Source organism: Lates calcarifer, linkage group LG7_2 (assembly GCF_001640805.2).
Source record: "Lates calcarifer isolate ASB-BC8 linkage group LG7_2, TLL_Latcal_v3, whole genome shotgun sequence".
NCBI classification, from domain to species: Eukaryota; Metazoa; Chordata; class Actinopteri; family Centropomidae; genus Lates; species Lates calcarifer.
The window spans coordinates 6,640,914-6,655,660 of record NC_066854.1 but is presented as its reverse complement, the minus strand read 5'-3'; the positions used below and the strand labels follow the sequence as shown (position 1 = coordinate 6,655,660).

At 41.7% G+C, this 14,747-nt stretch overlaps 2 protein-coding genes across 5 annotated transcripts; both read right to left on the bottom strand.

The window, feature by feature from the left end:
* Positions 1-603: 603 nt before the first annotated feature.
* On the bottom strand, positions 604-6,218 carry cdadc1 (cytidine and dCMP deaminase domain containing 1). The gene is made up of 11 exons (XM_018690688.2): positions 5,974-6,218; positions 5,048-5,148; positions 4,762-4,939; positions 3,933-4,236; positions 3,569-3,775; positions 3,362-3,471; positions 2,899-2,948; positions 2,252-2,421; positions 1,930-2,119; positions 1,514-1,562; positions 604-1,388 (listed from the first exon to the last, which is right to left on the bottom strand). The coding sequence occupies exons 1-11, from the start codon at positions 6,071-6,073 to the stop codon at positions 1,288-1,290; spliced, it is 1,560 nt and encodes a 519-aa protein (XP_018546204.1). The 5' UTR covers positions 6,074-6,218; the 3' UTR covers positions 604-1,287.
* Positions 6,219-6,663: 445 nt separating this feature from the next.
* On the bottom strand, positions 6,664-14,408 carry rcbtb1 (regulator of chromosome condensation (RCC1) and BTB (POZ) domain containing protein 1). 4 transcript variants are annotated; one of them, XM_051066037.1, is made up of 13 exons: positions 14,308-14,358; positions 14,175-14,204; positions 12,817-13,099; positions 12,466-12,616; positions 12,024-12,190; positions 10,999-11,157; positions 10,813-10,920; positions 10,421-10,563; positions 9,929-10,119; positions 9,684-9,810; positions 9,447-9,598; positions 9,215-9,345; positions 6,664-8,803 (listed from the first exon to the last, which is right to left on the bottom strand). In XM_051066037.1, the coding sequence occupies exons 2-13, from the start codon at positions 14,189-14,191 to the stop codon at positions 8,663-8,665; spliced, it is 1,770 nt and encodes a 589-aa protein (XP_050921994.1). In that variant the 5' UTR covers positions 14,192-14,204; positions 14,308-14,358; the 3' UTR covers positions 6,664-8,662. The 4 variants fall into 4 exon arrangements, with proteins under 4 accessions (XP_050921994.1, XP_018546200.1, XP_018546201.1 ...); XM_018690684.2 differs by lacking the exon at positions 14,175-14,204 and having other exon boundaries at positions 14,308-14,408; XM_018690685.2 differs by lacking the exon at positions 14,175-14,204 and having other exon boundaries at positions 12,817-13,102; positions 14,308-14,406.
* Positions 14,409-14,747: the final 339 nt, after the last annotated feature.

The window sequence follows — 14,747 nt, the reverse complement described above, 5'->3', positions numbered from 1 at the left end:
GCTTTTGTCCCCGCCCCCAGCCCCTCCCCCCAGTGTCTCTTTCTGTGTTGCCTCGCAGGAGGTAATCAATGTGATTGGGAGCACCTGGCCAGTCTCCCAGGAGGACTTGAAGTGTGGAAGATTTAGTGGCATCTTGTGACGAGAACACAGATTACAACCAGTGATTAATTGTGCTGTGGCTTTTCTGGACCATGCTGGATGTCTCCACAGCGACACTGTCACTCTGTGATTTGAGTTTAAATTATAGAAACATTTGAACTATTATATGTCTACACAATGAAAATGGAACATGCACAAAATTAAAGCTTGACTTGACACTGTGCATAAATAAATGACACAAGAGTCAAGCTGTGTAATCAAGTTCCTTTCTTAAAGCTGCTTCATGTGGCATTTTTGCAAACACCTGTGATAATGTTCAGTCTTCTTGTGACTAAATCTCATGCTTCCTTTCATAACAAGCATGTGGCTGCCTGTTTGTCTTTTGTCTACACTGAAGAGTAAAAATATCTTGGTAGAGATTTTATCTCTCTGTCAGGCCAGAGATCCAAAGTGAGAGCATTTTGCTTCAGTCTGAATCACATTAAAAACAATATAATGGAGAGATGCTGCTGCAGTTCTTTTAAACCTTATTCAAGTCAACAAAAGCAACGCCCATCACAACCTGTGCACATACATACAGTACAGACGTCTCTGTATCCAACACCTTATACCATTGAAATAAACTCTTCACCGATTATATAAAAAAAATAAAATGATATGAGTAAATCTACATATCACAGTTTATATTACTATTTCAAATATATTATTTTGTTTGTAGTACCCTCATTCTCTTCATTTAATAATTCTCCAGCATCCACTTAAGTCCATCCATTCTTTACCTCTTCCATCACTGTCCATCCATCCATCCCTTCCTTCTCAGTGGTTTCCCTTTGAGGTCACTCTGTTGTCTGCTTTTCAGTTTGTTCTTGTCTCTCCAACTCGCTGCCACTGACTTCCTAATGGCTGGACTTGTAGAAGACACATTCATTCACATTGCAGCATCAGTCTGTTATCACCCAGCACGATATAAACACATAAACATGCAGCAGCTGATCCCAATGCTGCATTAAAGGGCAAATAAATAACGTAAAATTGCACGCGACACTGAATTGATCTTGAGTCAGGAGAGGACGAATATCCAATGTCTTTCAAGCAGCCAGAAAACATCTAATCTGTGGCACATGAGCTAAAAACATAATTCTGTGGTTTTTAGTTTATCCAAACTGTCCGTCTGTCCAGGGGTGCCGTTCAGCTGACAGAAGGTGAGTCGTGGGATCTGTTGATGCACAGCTTCTTGTTGCTGTGGCTCTCCTGCTCAGTCTGCCTGCTGTGCTTCCCAACATAACCATCTGTACCAAAAAAACAACAGTTAAAGTAAAAGGTCAAACTGGTCTTTTTTCTTGATTCTGGTGAAACTTTTTGTACAGAAAAAAGGGCACATTTGAAGACATGAAGATAACAAGATGGAACTTACTGGCAATGTGAGGAGAGGCTGCTGAGCAAACGGAGGTGCTCCTCTGCCACTGTGAAAACAGAAACATGTCAGAATCTTCAAGGTGGTGAGATCTAAGGATGAGCCTTATCTACTTTCTTCAAACGCAGCAGCAGCAAAAAATCCAAAAGCTGCTGAGTCCAAGGAGATTTCAGTATGAAAAACAGAATAAATTACCATATATAGTCTTCCTCGAGAGATTCCCACATTCAAGTGTCAAAGGCACAAGTGCAGAAATGAAGCTCAGTGAAGTTTTTAAAGCTTTTAATGGCTTAAAACTTAACACTATGTTGTATCTATAGAAACCAATTCACTGATGGTGGCAAAAATACCAAAATATATATAAATCAACATGTAACAACATAAAATAAGGAGTAAAGGCAAAGAGATGCACTGACTATGAACTTGCTGACGTCCTTCATGCTGCTGAACCTCAGGTATGAAATGTCTCCTTTGTCTTTGTCCCTGTCCTGGTCGGTGGTGTAGATGTGTGTGATGCCAGCTCCTCTGATCAGAGGGACACACTCGTCACATGGACATTTAGTTACAAAGAGCATGGTGGGCTCCCCCGCTTTGATGTCCCGAGTCCTGAAAGCATCAGGAAAAACACTTCTGTCAAACGCTGTTAAAAGTTAGTTCAAAATTGTTTACAAGTAAACAAGACTTGGTGATTTTTCATGTCATTATCATCCACCACTGTGTAAATAGACACGGTCTGACCTGAAGGTGAGGGCGTTCTGCTCCGCGTGGACAATGTATCTGTATTTGCGTCTCTGTCGGTCCTCCTGCTTGTTGTCCATCTGTGGGTACTCGGCATACTGTGAGCCCGCTGGGTAAGCGTTGTACCCGCAACCCACCAGGTACAGACGTCCCGTTCCATCGCAGCCAGCCTTGGACAAGAGAGCAGTTTGAAACACTCCATGAACAGTATCAGTGGGAGAGGAGATACAGTAAACCATACCATCAAGTTAAAGGAACTGTTGGACATTTTAAGCATTCAATGAGAGGACTGATACAATATTCGTGTCTGTAGGCTGAGACCAAGAACAGGAGACAGTTAGCATAAAGACAGGAAACAAGGGGAAAATTTATGGAGAGTTACATGTGGGCCACTGTTTCTTACAGGGTGGATTTTTTTAATAATGATGACTTTTTAATGCATTAAGATACTCACTACCACAAAGTTTAACACAGATCAGCATTACAGCATTAGAGAGGAGCATATTAACCGCTACCACTGATAAAGGTGTTGACAAGGATTTCAATGTTCTGACACTTGATTTTGGAGTCATCATTAACAAAATCCTCCTCTCTGCACTGGATATAAACCAGTCAAACTGAAGCAAAGCCAAGAGAAGCGAGCTCACCGAGAGTCCTCTGGCCCAGATAACAGCACCCACACCCACTTTTGGGTCCTCTGGAATGAAATGATTGTTTTCCATGTGAGAAGCTGATGACAAATGGCAACTCTGATCAGAACAATTGTTCTGTCCTCTAAACCTGTCATTCAGGAAAATGTGCTAGAGGCGTGCAACTGTTGCCTCAGCTCTTTAAAAACTTGAGAGTGGCTGCCTAAGTCCTGACACATAGAAATCTATCTGTGGTTATCTATGTTTCTGGTAATACAGAAATATTTCTCAGGCTAAACTAAAATGCCAGAGATGATTTGACAGAGTTACATAATCTACACAAATCAGTAATTAAACTCTGAAACCTTGCTGATAGATCCTGAGATAATCAAATTTTGTTCAGTCTGATCTGGAACAGAATATGGTCTACTACGAATCCTTCTCCAGTACCATGAAGGACCCTGTGACAAACCAACCAGACCTGTTCTATAGGCCAGCAATCTGGCTTGGATGACACAATGGCGAGCCACTTCTTGGGATACTCCCTCGTGACGAGGAGGCAGCAACACCTCAGGGGTTGAACACTCTTCCCTGAGTCACAAAAACAACACAATCAACAACAAATAACTTCTGTTCTCAGATGAATGGAAATGTACAAAATGAAGAGCTGGGGTGGAGCGTGTCTAACTTGTAGAATCCGTGTTGTTGCAGTGGCAGCCCAGCAGCCACTGTGGCTAGAACCTCCACCAGCTCCCTCATGTTATGTCTCAGGTTTGAGAAGTAGGGCTCCACACAGAAGTTATCCAGACCCATTTTTGTTAAAATCTCCTGGTGCTGCTGGGACGTCCCAACCAGGAAGTGTCTGGAGAAATCCCTCAGGTGTCTCGTCCTTTCTCTAAAAGAATTTAAATGGAAAATCCTTCCATTTAGTGGTTTGTACTTCTAGATTTTGCCTCATACAGGCTGCCCTCCCCTCCAGTTGGTGAAATTTGAAACATCAGAACTTTGACTACTGAAACCAAACCAACACCCAAGGCGGGTATGTAAGGTACCTGTTGAAGAGTTCCTCTGTGTTCAGCCCTGGTTCATCATCAGTCACTCTCTCCATGAAATCGCACTCTCTGGACGTCTCGTCAACATACTGTGCCAGGCCAGGCGCCAGCGGCTGCAGCAGCACGCAGATGTGAGGACGGCTGTTGGACTTGAGCTTCTCTGTCACCACGGCGTCCAGCACGGCCTCCTCCGTGATGCCGTCAGGTGGACTGCAGGAGGGGGAGTCTGAGTGGTTCGTAGAGGTGGACCTCAGCATGCTGACTTCAGGGTCTCCGGGCCAGAAGGAGATCTGACTGACTCCAGCTGGAGAGAAAAACAGCATCATCAGTATTTATTTCTAGTTACTGTTAACTTTGCTCCGTGGAGGAGGGAGTAAGTGAGGTCAGACACATAATTCCAAAGTTCAGCTCAAGGCTGATGTATTTCAAAGTCTAATAAAAGTCAGGGAGATAATAATGTAATTGTAATATACAGCAGCGTGACAACACCTGGACTACATGCTCAACCACTGCTGTAATTCCCACTATCATTATATTATCAGATGGGCAATAAAAGGATATAAGGATGTATTGACGCTTCATTTGTTAGCAGGAAAGTTAGATATACAGTAGCTGCTGTGGGATGGACGCAGACAAAAAGGTCACAGATGCTGGAATGTAGAAAGGCGAGGCAGTGACAAAGCAGGTGTTTTGCTTCTGAAAATACCTGCAAAACATTTGGAGGCAGTTGCAGCGTTTGTTCAGAGGTTCAAACTCGTCCTGGTTACTAGGAAATGTTTAATAAAATTGAGTATCTGTCTGCTCATCCCTCTGTCAGTTTCCCCCTCACCGTTGATGATCATCTTGAGACACGTTGCACAGGGTCTCCTTGAAAAGTACAGCTGACAGTCAGCCAGGTGGGCGCCGTGTTGGATAATGGCTGCCTGTCCTGCGTGGAGCTCAGGTCCTGAACAGTGGAGTCCCACCACCTTACCGTCCCGCACCACCACCAGACCCATCCCACGGGTCTGGAACACAGCAGATTCAAAACTGTTATTTCACAGAGTTTGCTCAAGAAGCATCTTTAGTGTATTTCACTCTAAGTGGTCTATCTCTCCGTGTGTTTGTGCACCAACCTGACTGTGGTCATCTTCTTCGCGCTGCTCCCAAGGGAAAAGCTCCATCCACAAACTCAATAAGGTAAACAGATTTACCTTTGATAACCTGGGGCCATGACCTGTAATTACACTCATCAGTGTGAGAATACTGTCAACTACATGAAGGGGATCAGGGATCATCAGATTTGCCTGAGGCGGCTTCACAGCAACAAAAGCAGGTTTTGTAACATTTATCTCATTATTCTGAACAAACATAAACCCTGTTTCACCATGCAAATGTCTCCAGATTATTTATCGACCTGTCCATGTCAGCTTAGGTCAATCCGTTTCTTGGAGGAGGTGGAAGAAGTGCATAAACTTACTTAGTGAGGTAGGTTCACCAAACTGCCTGCATAGAGGGGAAACTGGAGCTGAATGCTTTAAAGTGTATGTCTTTTAAATACACATGGAGGAATCTGATCTGGATCTCTGAAACCTTAAGCCCACTCAACAAAGATACTTGGAGCAAACAAAAGCATACTGTTTATCTAAGACTTGTTACTGTGTGTGTATGTTTGATTCTAGCTGATATTTATTTGCTTTGTCAGCCTAATATGTATATCTGCACCAAAATGAACATCTCAGTGTCACTAGGATGAATACTATCTGCAGCAAAGCGTTATACATATAATCGTATATATCAGTCAGAATAATGCCAATTTCCCACTGTTGAACTTTTCTCAGATCACCATGATTATTATCGGAATACCGCTAACACACACAAAGTCATAGGGGACTGTATAATAGACTAATAAACAAGGATAAACAATGTCAAACGTGGCTACTGTATCAAGCTGTACTGATAAACTCTCTCTCATAAAGCAGCTGTGACATGACAGAGCCAGATCAGAGAGCTAGCTATACCATTAGCTTTGCAATATGAACTCTTTTTCTATCTGGCTCACCTTGTACTCTGCTGTCAGTCTGGGTGCTGCTGTCTCTCGTATCTCGACCTGGCCTGGACTGGCCCGAGTCGGCTCGGTTCCTTATCTCGCTCCCTTCCATTCAGTCTGCCAGCTTGTACAGGTTAAATATTTCTGGCCGCAGCTTCAAATAAGACGTGAGGAACTAGCAAACTGTTAGAGTTTAACCAGGATCAATATTAACCTGGTTTACAGTGTGAAGCCGGACTTACGGACAAACACGATTTCCGATCAGTACTTTCAAAATAAAAGCTTCACGGACTGACCAACTAATTTATTTACAAAAGAAACAAAACAAACAGTACTTTCATAAGAGTATATGATAGTAACGAAAACAACACACCCGTCTTTTCCTCTAGAGTCGCCCCTTTGCATTATTTTTCTTCGAGTACTTAGAAATATCCTGCTACAAGTAGTATTTCATTGTAGTTCTGTTTTTAGCCTAGCTAATGGTCAGTAGCTTGACAACGTCCGCGGTTACTTCCGCAAATATCCTCTGACGTAGAAAAGTGGGCGGGGCAACGAGTAGCATATTGAATACCCACTTGTTTAATTCTTTATTGCTCATACTCCTATGTTACAATATACTGTACCATAATGTAACTTCTGCTTATATCATCCTGTGAAAAGAATTAGCTACTCTAGTACAAAAATAAATACACATCCCGAAAATCAAATCAGATGGGAGTTATTTATTTCTTCACAGAAACATATCATTCCCATAACTGAATATAAAAACAAAGCAAAATAACATGTCCCAGATATACAACAGCAAAAGAATAGTAATACAAATCCCAAAACTGTGAACTGAAGCATGTTGCCATGAGTATTATAAATGGATCCTATGTAAATAAAAGCTTAAGAAAGCATAACAAAATATATTTAATCTTAATACAGTAAGCAAAACAATCTTGTTTTTTTTTTTTTTTTTTTTACCAGTTTGTATATACTTTTTAATATAAAAAAAGAAAACCGTCAACTTTATTTCACTAAAGCAGATACCTAACCTCAATGCATCTGTAATTGTTTTATGAGCTTCAATAATAAACAGAGGTGCCACTCAAGTTCAAACCAAATTAAAATTGTTCTATCTTAGTGCATCAAGAAATGGAAACCTAACAGAGGAAACTGAAACTGATCTCACACAAGTCTTGCTGCCAGCTGCCCTGGTCAATAACACTCTTATCTCTCCATCCTACACTGAAGTATTTTCTTGCAGCAGCATAGATGCTTCCCAACACCCGGTGATGCAGCAGAAAATAAAGACTAGGATCTGCAGGCAGTGTTTTTGGTCATTTTAAACACAAGCAATCAAATCACACTTATTTCTACAGAGCATTTAAAGTGTTTGTATTGCTTTAACTTGCAGTGTTTTGTTCAGTCCAGTGCATTCTCATTGTATCTACACAAAATAAGACCTAAAGAAAATGCAATAAATTACAAAGTAATTATTAAGGAATTGTTTTGGTCTTATCAAGTTTGCATTCGCCCCAAACACAAATAATCAGTTCGCTGGAGATCCCAGAGTAATGAAGAAATACAAACTTCTATCTGGAATATAATGCTTCTGCAACATACCATCTGCCTCATACACATTTTACAACTTTTACACTTGAAATGACGGGAAAAAACTGCTAGTAAAGTTGCAGTGCCTCAAATATTTACTTCTGTAAGTTCATAGCGCAACATTTCAGTTTTCTAGTCACCTGTTCCACAGGGTTTTAAACCATTCAGACTTATTGTTTGACTGAATATGAGGAAGAAAGTAATTGAAGTTTCTTAAAGTGCAATAGAACAAACATTTAAGTCAGGCAGAATAAGCTTACCAAGACTTGAATGTAAAAAAGGGAAAATATTATACATCCCACAATGATTTTGAACTTCCAATATATACAGAATCCCATCTAGAGAACGATTAAAACAACAAACCCAGTGTCCCACAACAACCCACAGTGATCTGCATCAGCTGTGTGTACAATGGAACTCAGCTTTTCTCTGTCAATGCAATAGCTTTGAGAATTGAGTTAAATTTAAATGTTCAACATATCCAAATGTTATTTGAACACAAAGACAACAACCTGAAAATGAAATGGAAAGTAGATGTGTTTCAGTACAGTGGTTTTAGTGTCCTGGCCAGTGGAAGTGAGTTTAAAACATCTTTTTCAGTCAGCTAACAAAGACACAGACTGTTCTTTTAAATAGCTCCCTATTCCTTCCAGGTCTTTGGTCTCCGACATGAACTTTTCCAGGAAATAAAGGAAGAGTGTTCAGGACATGTCAGCAGTGGTTGAGAAAAGAAACAAAAATTCAAGTATACATTCTGCATGTAAAGAATAAAACCCAGTTTGACATTAAAAGGTGCCACAAGTTTGTTAAAGAGACTCCACAGGAATTGGCCAAAGTGCTGTTTTCAGGTCCATGGATAACGCAGCTTAAATTCCAGTCGAGCATCTTGTGAATGATTCCACATATGTGCCAACATCTGCCTCAGTAATTATGTAAATCAACATTTCAAAACTGGGCCATTGCTTTCTTTTAGGAATGTGATCAGGGCTGATATTTTTAGAGGAGAGACGCTGCTCCTGCTGCTGCTGCTGCTGCTACACTCTGAGCACAACCACATCCACTTGGACAGAACAGAGTCTATCCATCGTAAAAATGTTAAAAGTACTCAGTTCTTGAAGGCTCCGCAGCGGCTAGCTCTGCTGATAAACTCCTTGAGCATCGCTCCGTCCACCTGCCAGAAGGCTCCAGTCTGAGTCACCTGAGTCAAATGGTTGACACAAAACCTGAAACAAAATTCTTCCAGATCCTAGAAAAAAAACAAATAGAGAGACAGGGTTAGAAAATATAATATGATGTAACATACAGAGCAGAACACAGCAGATGAAATGACATGATCCCTCTGGAGAATACAATGCCGCAGCAGCAATATACACACAACAGTGTCATTTCTAGAATGGAGGTGAATGTAATATTGTTCATGTAGTTCACTGGGTGTACACTGGCTGTCCCCTTATTCTTCAGGACTTCATCAGGTGTTGCAACAAAAACTGTTGGTTAATGTTGCTAGGCATGTGGTACACTGTGTTACAAGCAACACGTCAGTCACTGTTCCATCCATGCAGCGCTGCAGATGCTTTAAATTCAGACTTAGCTGCTATTATAAATAATAAATGTGATAAATCTGTACGGGTAAGATGTCTGTCTGTGTGTATTGTACCTCTGCGTCGTATCGTATGGCGGCAGACAGCAGTGTGAAGGCGTTTTCAACAGTGATTCCTCTCTTGATGATCTGCTGACACAGACGTTTCAGACGGTTTTCACAATAAGAGGTGGCTAGATCCAGCAGGCCTGTGGATGACACACAAACACACCAAGAATGAGAACAACCACCCAGACTGATTAGATAGAGATGAGACAACACAGTATTTGAAAACTACATGAGTGCTAACCAATGGCGTCCTCAGGCGGAAGGTCAACAGTGTCAGTGTAGAGAAACTGCAGGAAGGATCTGTAGACAGGGTAGGAGAACTGGCCGATCTCTATCACCTCCTGCTGATCCTCCGTCCACTGGGAGCGGAACATGGATCGGAAATGCTCGCACCTGTTTGAAACAAAAGACCTCTATTTATACTTTACACCAGGCTGGGTTATATTGGTGTTTTATAGGCACATGGACACATGCCCACCTGATTTTCAGCACAGCTTTGTGAACATGAATACATTTGCCGTCAACGCTGAATTTAAGGTCGGCCGTTTCTGGACTGTCAAACTCTTTCCTCAGAGCCTCAGCAACTGTCAGGAAGTCATCGTGCTCTGGAGTAAAGCAGAACACAATACACATTCTTTACAGTGTCAACAACATTAAAAAAATGTGTTAAAGACAAGCTGAGGATCAGCACCCTTCCTCCCTCTCTTTCTCTCCCTCTCTCACCCATCGACATGAGCCTCCACATGACGGAGGGTGTAGCGAAGCAGGCGAAGACGTCGTCTGTGTTGGTGAAGGGGGTGAGGTGCGGCATGATGATGGACTGACCCCGACACTGACCCCACATGTACACCTGCCCGCTTTGTGTCTTGGCTGCTGAAGTGTGCGTCGAATGGCAGGCAGCGACCTCCACAATCCTGTTAAATGAGAGATGGCTGAATGTTAGCACACAGGCAGACAAACACCTTGTTTTGCACGTATAAAACTGTGTTTTTGCTGTGGCCGCTGGTCCTATAGTCTTTGTTTACGAAGGGCGAGACAAGTTCCTTTTGTGCACGAACAACTGCTTAAGACCAGGAGAGGAAACGAGAAGGAAATGAGGACAGGAAACAGGAAGGTGGAGTCTTAACAGGATGGGGAGAAACTATCCTGCCTATTCTCCTAATACAAACACTCTCAAAATCAGCTTTAAGCACACACCTCTCCAGCTCCCCGTACCTCTCTTTGTCAGCCATGATTTGCACCGGGCTGAGGTGGTTGCTCTTGTTGCCGGTCCCCAACTGCCCATAGGTGTTTGCTCCCCAGGCGTACAGTAGCCCCTCATCCGTCAGCGCCAGGCAGTGGCTGTAGCCTGATACGATCTGGAAAGCAGGGGATGCTTTGAATGCTACTAGTGCTGCAGCTGCTACCAATTATCTCCTTAATTAAACCATCAGACATTAGCGCTGTAGTTTGGGTTGGTTAGAAACATTAAGATAATTACGCTGAATGACTAACAGATGAGTCGTGAGTGAGTCATGCTTGGAGAAAAGTAGGTAATAGCTGTCATTTTCATTTCCCTTGGCATACACATCACCACCATTCAGCATCACATTAGGTTGTTGTCTTACCTGTTGAATGCACAGCCCTTGGAGTGCAGTGAGGCGGCAAGGCGTCAGCTGGTTTCCATTATTCCCAATACCCAGCTGTCCATTACCATTGTAGCCCCAGCCGTACACCTAGATAAACATAAAACAATCCTCTAGTATATGAAGTTCAGATATTTCCCACAAGATTTTATGTAACGGCATCTTCACCTCTCCGTTGTCGACCAGGGCCATGGAGGAGGTTTGTCCACACGTGACGCCCACTGCGTTCTTGCCCTGCAGGGAGCCGGTGACTTTCCTGGGGTAGGGCTGGTTGGCCGTGGAGCCTGAGCCAATCTGACCACAGTTATTATAACCCCATGCAAAGACCTGGACGGCAGGGAGGTTGAAGTACCACAATTAAAAACAACTTCTGACTGCCAACAGGCACCAAACAAAAATACACACACACTCAAACTGACAGATTCCTAGAGAAAGCGTAAATTTAGCTGATTAAAGTTTTAAATAAAAATTCCTCACTGTTCAACAGCACAGCACAGTGAAATGTGCTACAGTTGGTCACATTTAACATAGTAACAGCCTTACCTGTTGACCACACACACACATGCAGTCTAAACAGCTTTAATGCCTTGGGGTTAAAACTAAGCTGCTTAGTCCAACACAAGCTGCACAGGAAGCGACTACAGTAAAACTAAACATGAAATACAAGTGAATATCCCTTTTTATGGTAAACCTAATGAATTAATAAATTCTAGTGTTTGTCAGTCAGTTACGTGCTAGTCAAGTCTCAAGTTTTTTAAACCTTTCCAAAATCCCACTGTATTTTAATTTATTTCATTTTAATTTATTAGATGCACCAGCTGTGATATATTGTTCTAACAGCTTTTTTCATTTTTAAATCAGCTACTCATCTTCTACTGTACTCCTCTAAAAATGTCATCTGCAGAGTTATAGAGGATTAGTATGGAGATGCCTTGATTTAGTCATAGCTGATGAATATGACAACATTTATCTCAGGCTGTTTAAGTGTCTGATAAGATTAAATTTAACATCAAAACTAGCTGAATTATTCAATATGTTTAACCTACTATTACTTATTAATTAACCATAATTAAAAAATACAAGAGGCAAGCTACATGACTTTGTAGGGAGTTTATCTTCCAAACATTACATATTAAGCATCAATATAGCATCTAACAATGATGAAGCTGTGGAGTCATGAAAACAATCGTCACCTCTCCATCATGAGTGAGAGCCATGGAGTGATGTGAGCCACACGCCACCTCTTTCACTTTCTTGTTCTGCAGGTTGGCGGTGACCAGCACCGGGGACAGGCCCTGGTTGGTATTCCCATTCCCCAGCTGACTGTAGCCATTGTGTCCCCAAGCAAACAGCTGTCCATCTGCAATAAGACAACACGAAGATCAGAAGAGTCAAGTGGCTTGTGACTCAGATTTGTGAGGACCATATTGAACACATAGATAGACAATTATTTATTAGATTTTTTAAAAATAGCATTAAATTTTCCTGAAAGTTGGAATGAGCCTGAGCTACTTATATAAGAGGTAAGAACACTTATTCTTGGCAGTGTTAATGGTGTGAGGAGCAGAGATATATGTATGAATTTCTGATTTACTAACTAAATTATTTACATAACCACCGTGAGTAATAACCTACCATCAGTAGCCAAAAGGATGTGAGGTCCGCTGCCATAGCTCAGGCTGATTACTTTCTTCCCTCGCAGGAAGTCTAGTTTCTTTGGCACAATGGTGCTCAGGCTGTCTCCTGTACCGAGGCAGCTACTGCAGTTCACCCCAAACACAAATACCTGGGAAATAATAACACACACAACATGACAACAGCATACACAGAGCTACTACTGAATATAAAAGGAACAAAGTCAGAGGCTTTTCATGATTACACACATTACATGCACTCATATGTGGGGTTGCACATTTAACTTAATGGACACAAATAAACAATAAGGGCAATTGAAAGAGACAGGTTATATCTAAGACAGCTCCTCACCTCATTTCCATGTGTGATGTAGATGGCTTCATTAGCTGAGTTTCCAAAGACACAAGCCTGTCGGACCGTGGCCAGTTCCTCTGCGTTCAGCAGAGAGAACAGTGGCCACTTACTGACGTCCACCATGGCTCCCGCGAAACTCACCCTTCCTTTTCGGGGAGGAGGAGTCAGGGCTGCCGGGGGAGAGGAGGGAGGAACAGGAGGGGGATGACGAGGAGAAGGGGGGACCTGAGGAGGAGGATTTGATGTCGGTGCAGGTGGGGAGCAAGGAGTAGAATCATCCCTGCTGACAATTCAGACAGGACAAGATGGGAGGTGGTGGTGAATAAATGGCACAAGGCAAGAGGAAAGGCCTCTTTTTAGTCACATTTTTAAAATATTTGTTATATTATTGTTATATTTATTTTTCTTCTGGCACAAAACCACAGTGAGAAACAATCCATTTCAATGAGCAGACTGGACTTTATACACCTGTAATAGACAGGTGAACACATAAAAACATATACAGAGAGATGCACTCAAAACTACATGCAAAAATAAATCCAGTGGCTCCTTATCTATGCATGAGAACCAGAAATGTGTTTTGCAGGAATTCATTTCCTTCAGAGAGCTGGAGAATTCCTGGTCAAGACTAGCTCATGGCAATGAAGCATGGCATGGAGCCAAAGCAGCACAAGTGATCTATTATAGTAAGGTTTTATGCCCAATATATTTTGCTGGCATTGAAGAGAGCCAAATTTTACACATATTCTTTCAGTTTCTTTTATTCTTGCTTCCTTGCGGATGTTAAATATCTCTTAAGTTGCGATGACGTGTGACTTTACTTAACCCAATTCGCCCTTTAATTCGGCATATGTGTCAACTTTACAACACACTTCAGTGACATAGGGTCCTGCAACTTTCTAAGGCCAACGAAACTCCAGAGTAACTGCACATACTGAACGTAATTGGCATAATAATGACAGTTTTGTTGGACTACACGCTAATAGTTATATTTACATGCTTTGATAACCAAACTAAAAGGCACTAAAGTGGCTCATAACGTTAAAGAAAAGCCACTGAGTCATACATCATTAGCTAGATTATGTCCTGTAGCTGACAAGCAGGGGAACTTTTAAATTGCTCGATTTTTGAGTGGAGTTCGGCTGTCGCGTCCTCTCCTCGGGGCTAGCCAAAACCCATCACATATCACTGTCAGCGAGCTAAAAGTGAGTTATCTCATTTAAGACTTATTTAGTCAGCCAAATGTAAAAACATAATCATTTATAAGGCAACACAGCAAGCTAAATGGCACTGAAGCGTGTGGTAAACGGGAGAAGCTAGTAGCTTAGTTAAGCGCTTTCCTGTGCTCTTCATACCTAAAGCATCGCTCCATGACAACGAGTCAACTGAGAAAAGACAGACAGACAGACAGTGACAACATTTAATAACAATATCTCTATTAGTAAAACACCAACTTATACGATATATTAATTAGCAGAATAAAATTACCCGACAGCAACCGCTCGCCCGGTGATGTCAACAACAAAGCTGCCTGATCAAACTGTATCGAGTGAGGCTAACTTCTTCTTCGGCAGTAGGCGCTGCATGGGCGCGCTGCTGCCCCCCTCCGGTCATTAGTTAAACAGCAGCTCTAAATATGTGAGTATGAGGTTGTTCATTGTTGCGGAAAAAGTAAGAAAAACAGCTTTTTACTTTTAAAAATTGGGCATATCCAGTATTATTTACAGTCGGAACCATTTATAATGTATTTTTATTCAACAAAAACATGAAATGAAAGGCCAATATGTTTTATATCAAGAAAAAAGGACATCTGATGTGGTTTTTATGGTTCCAAATATGTTCCTATGGTAAAGGTTAAGTTATATATAGTTATCATATATATTTATGATATATAAGTTTCCATTTCCATGTCCTATTCCCTCAAAACA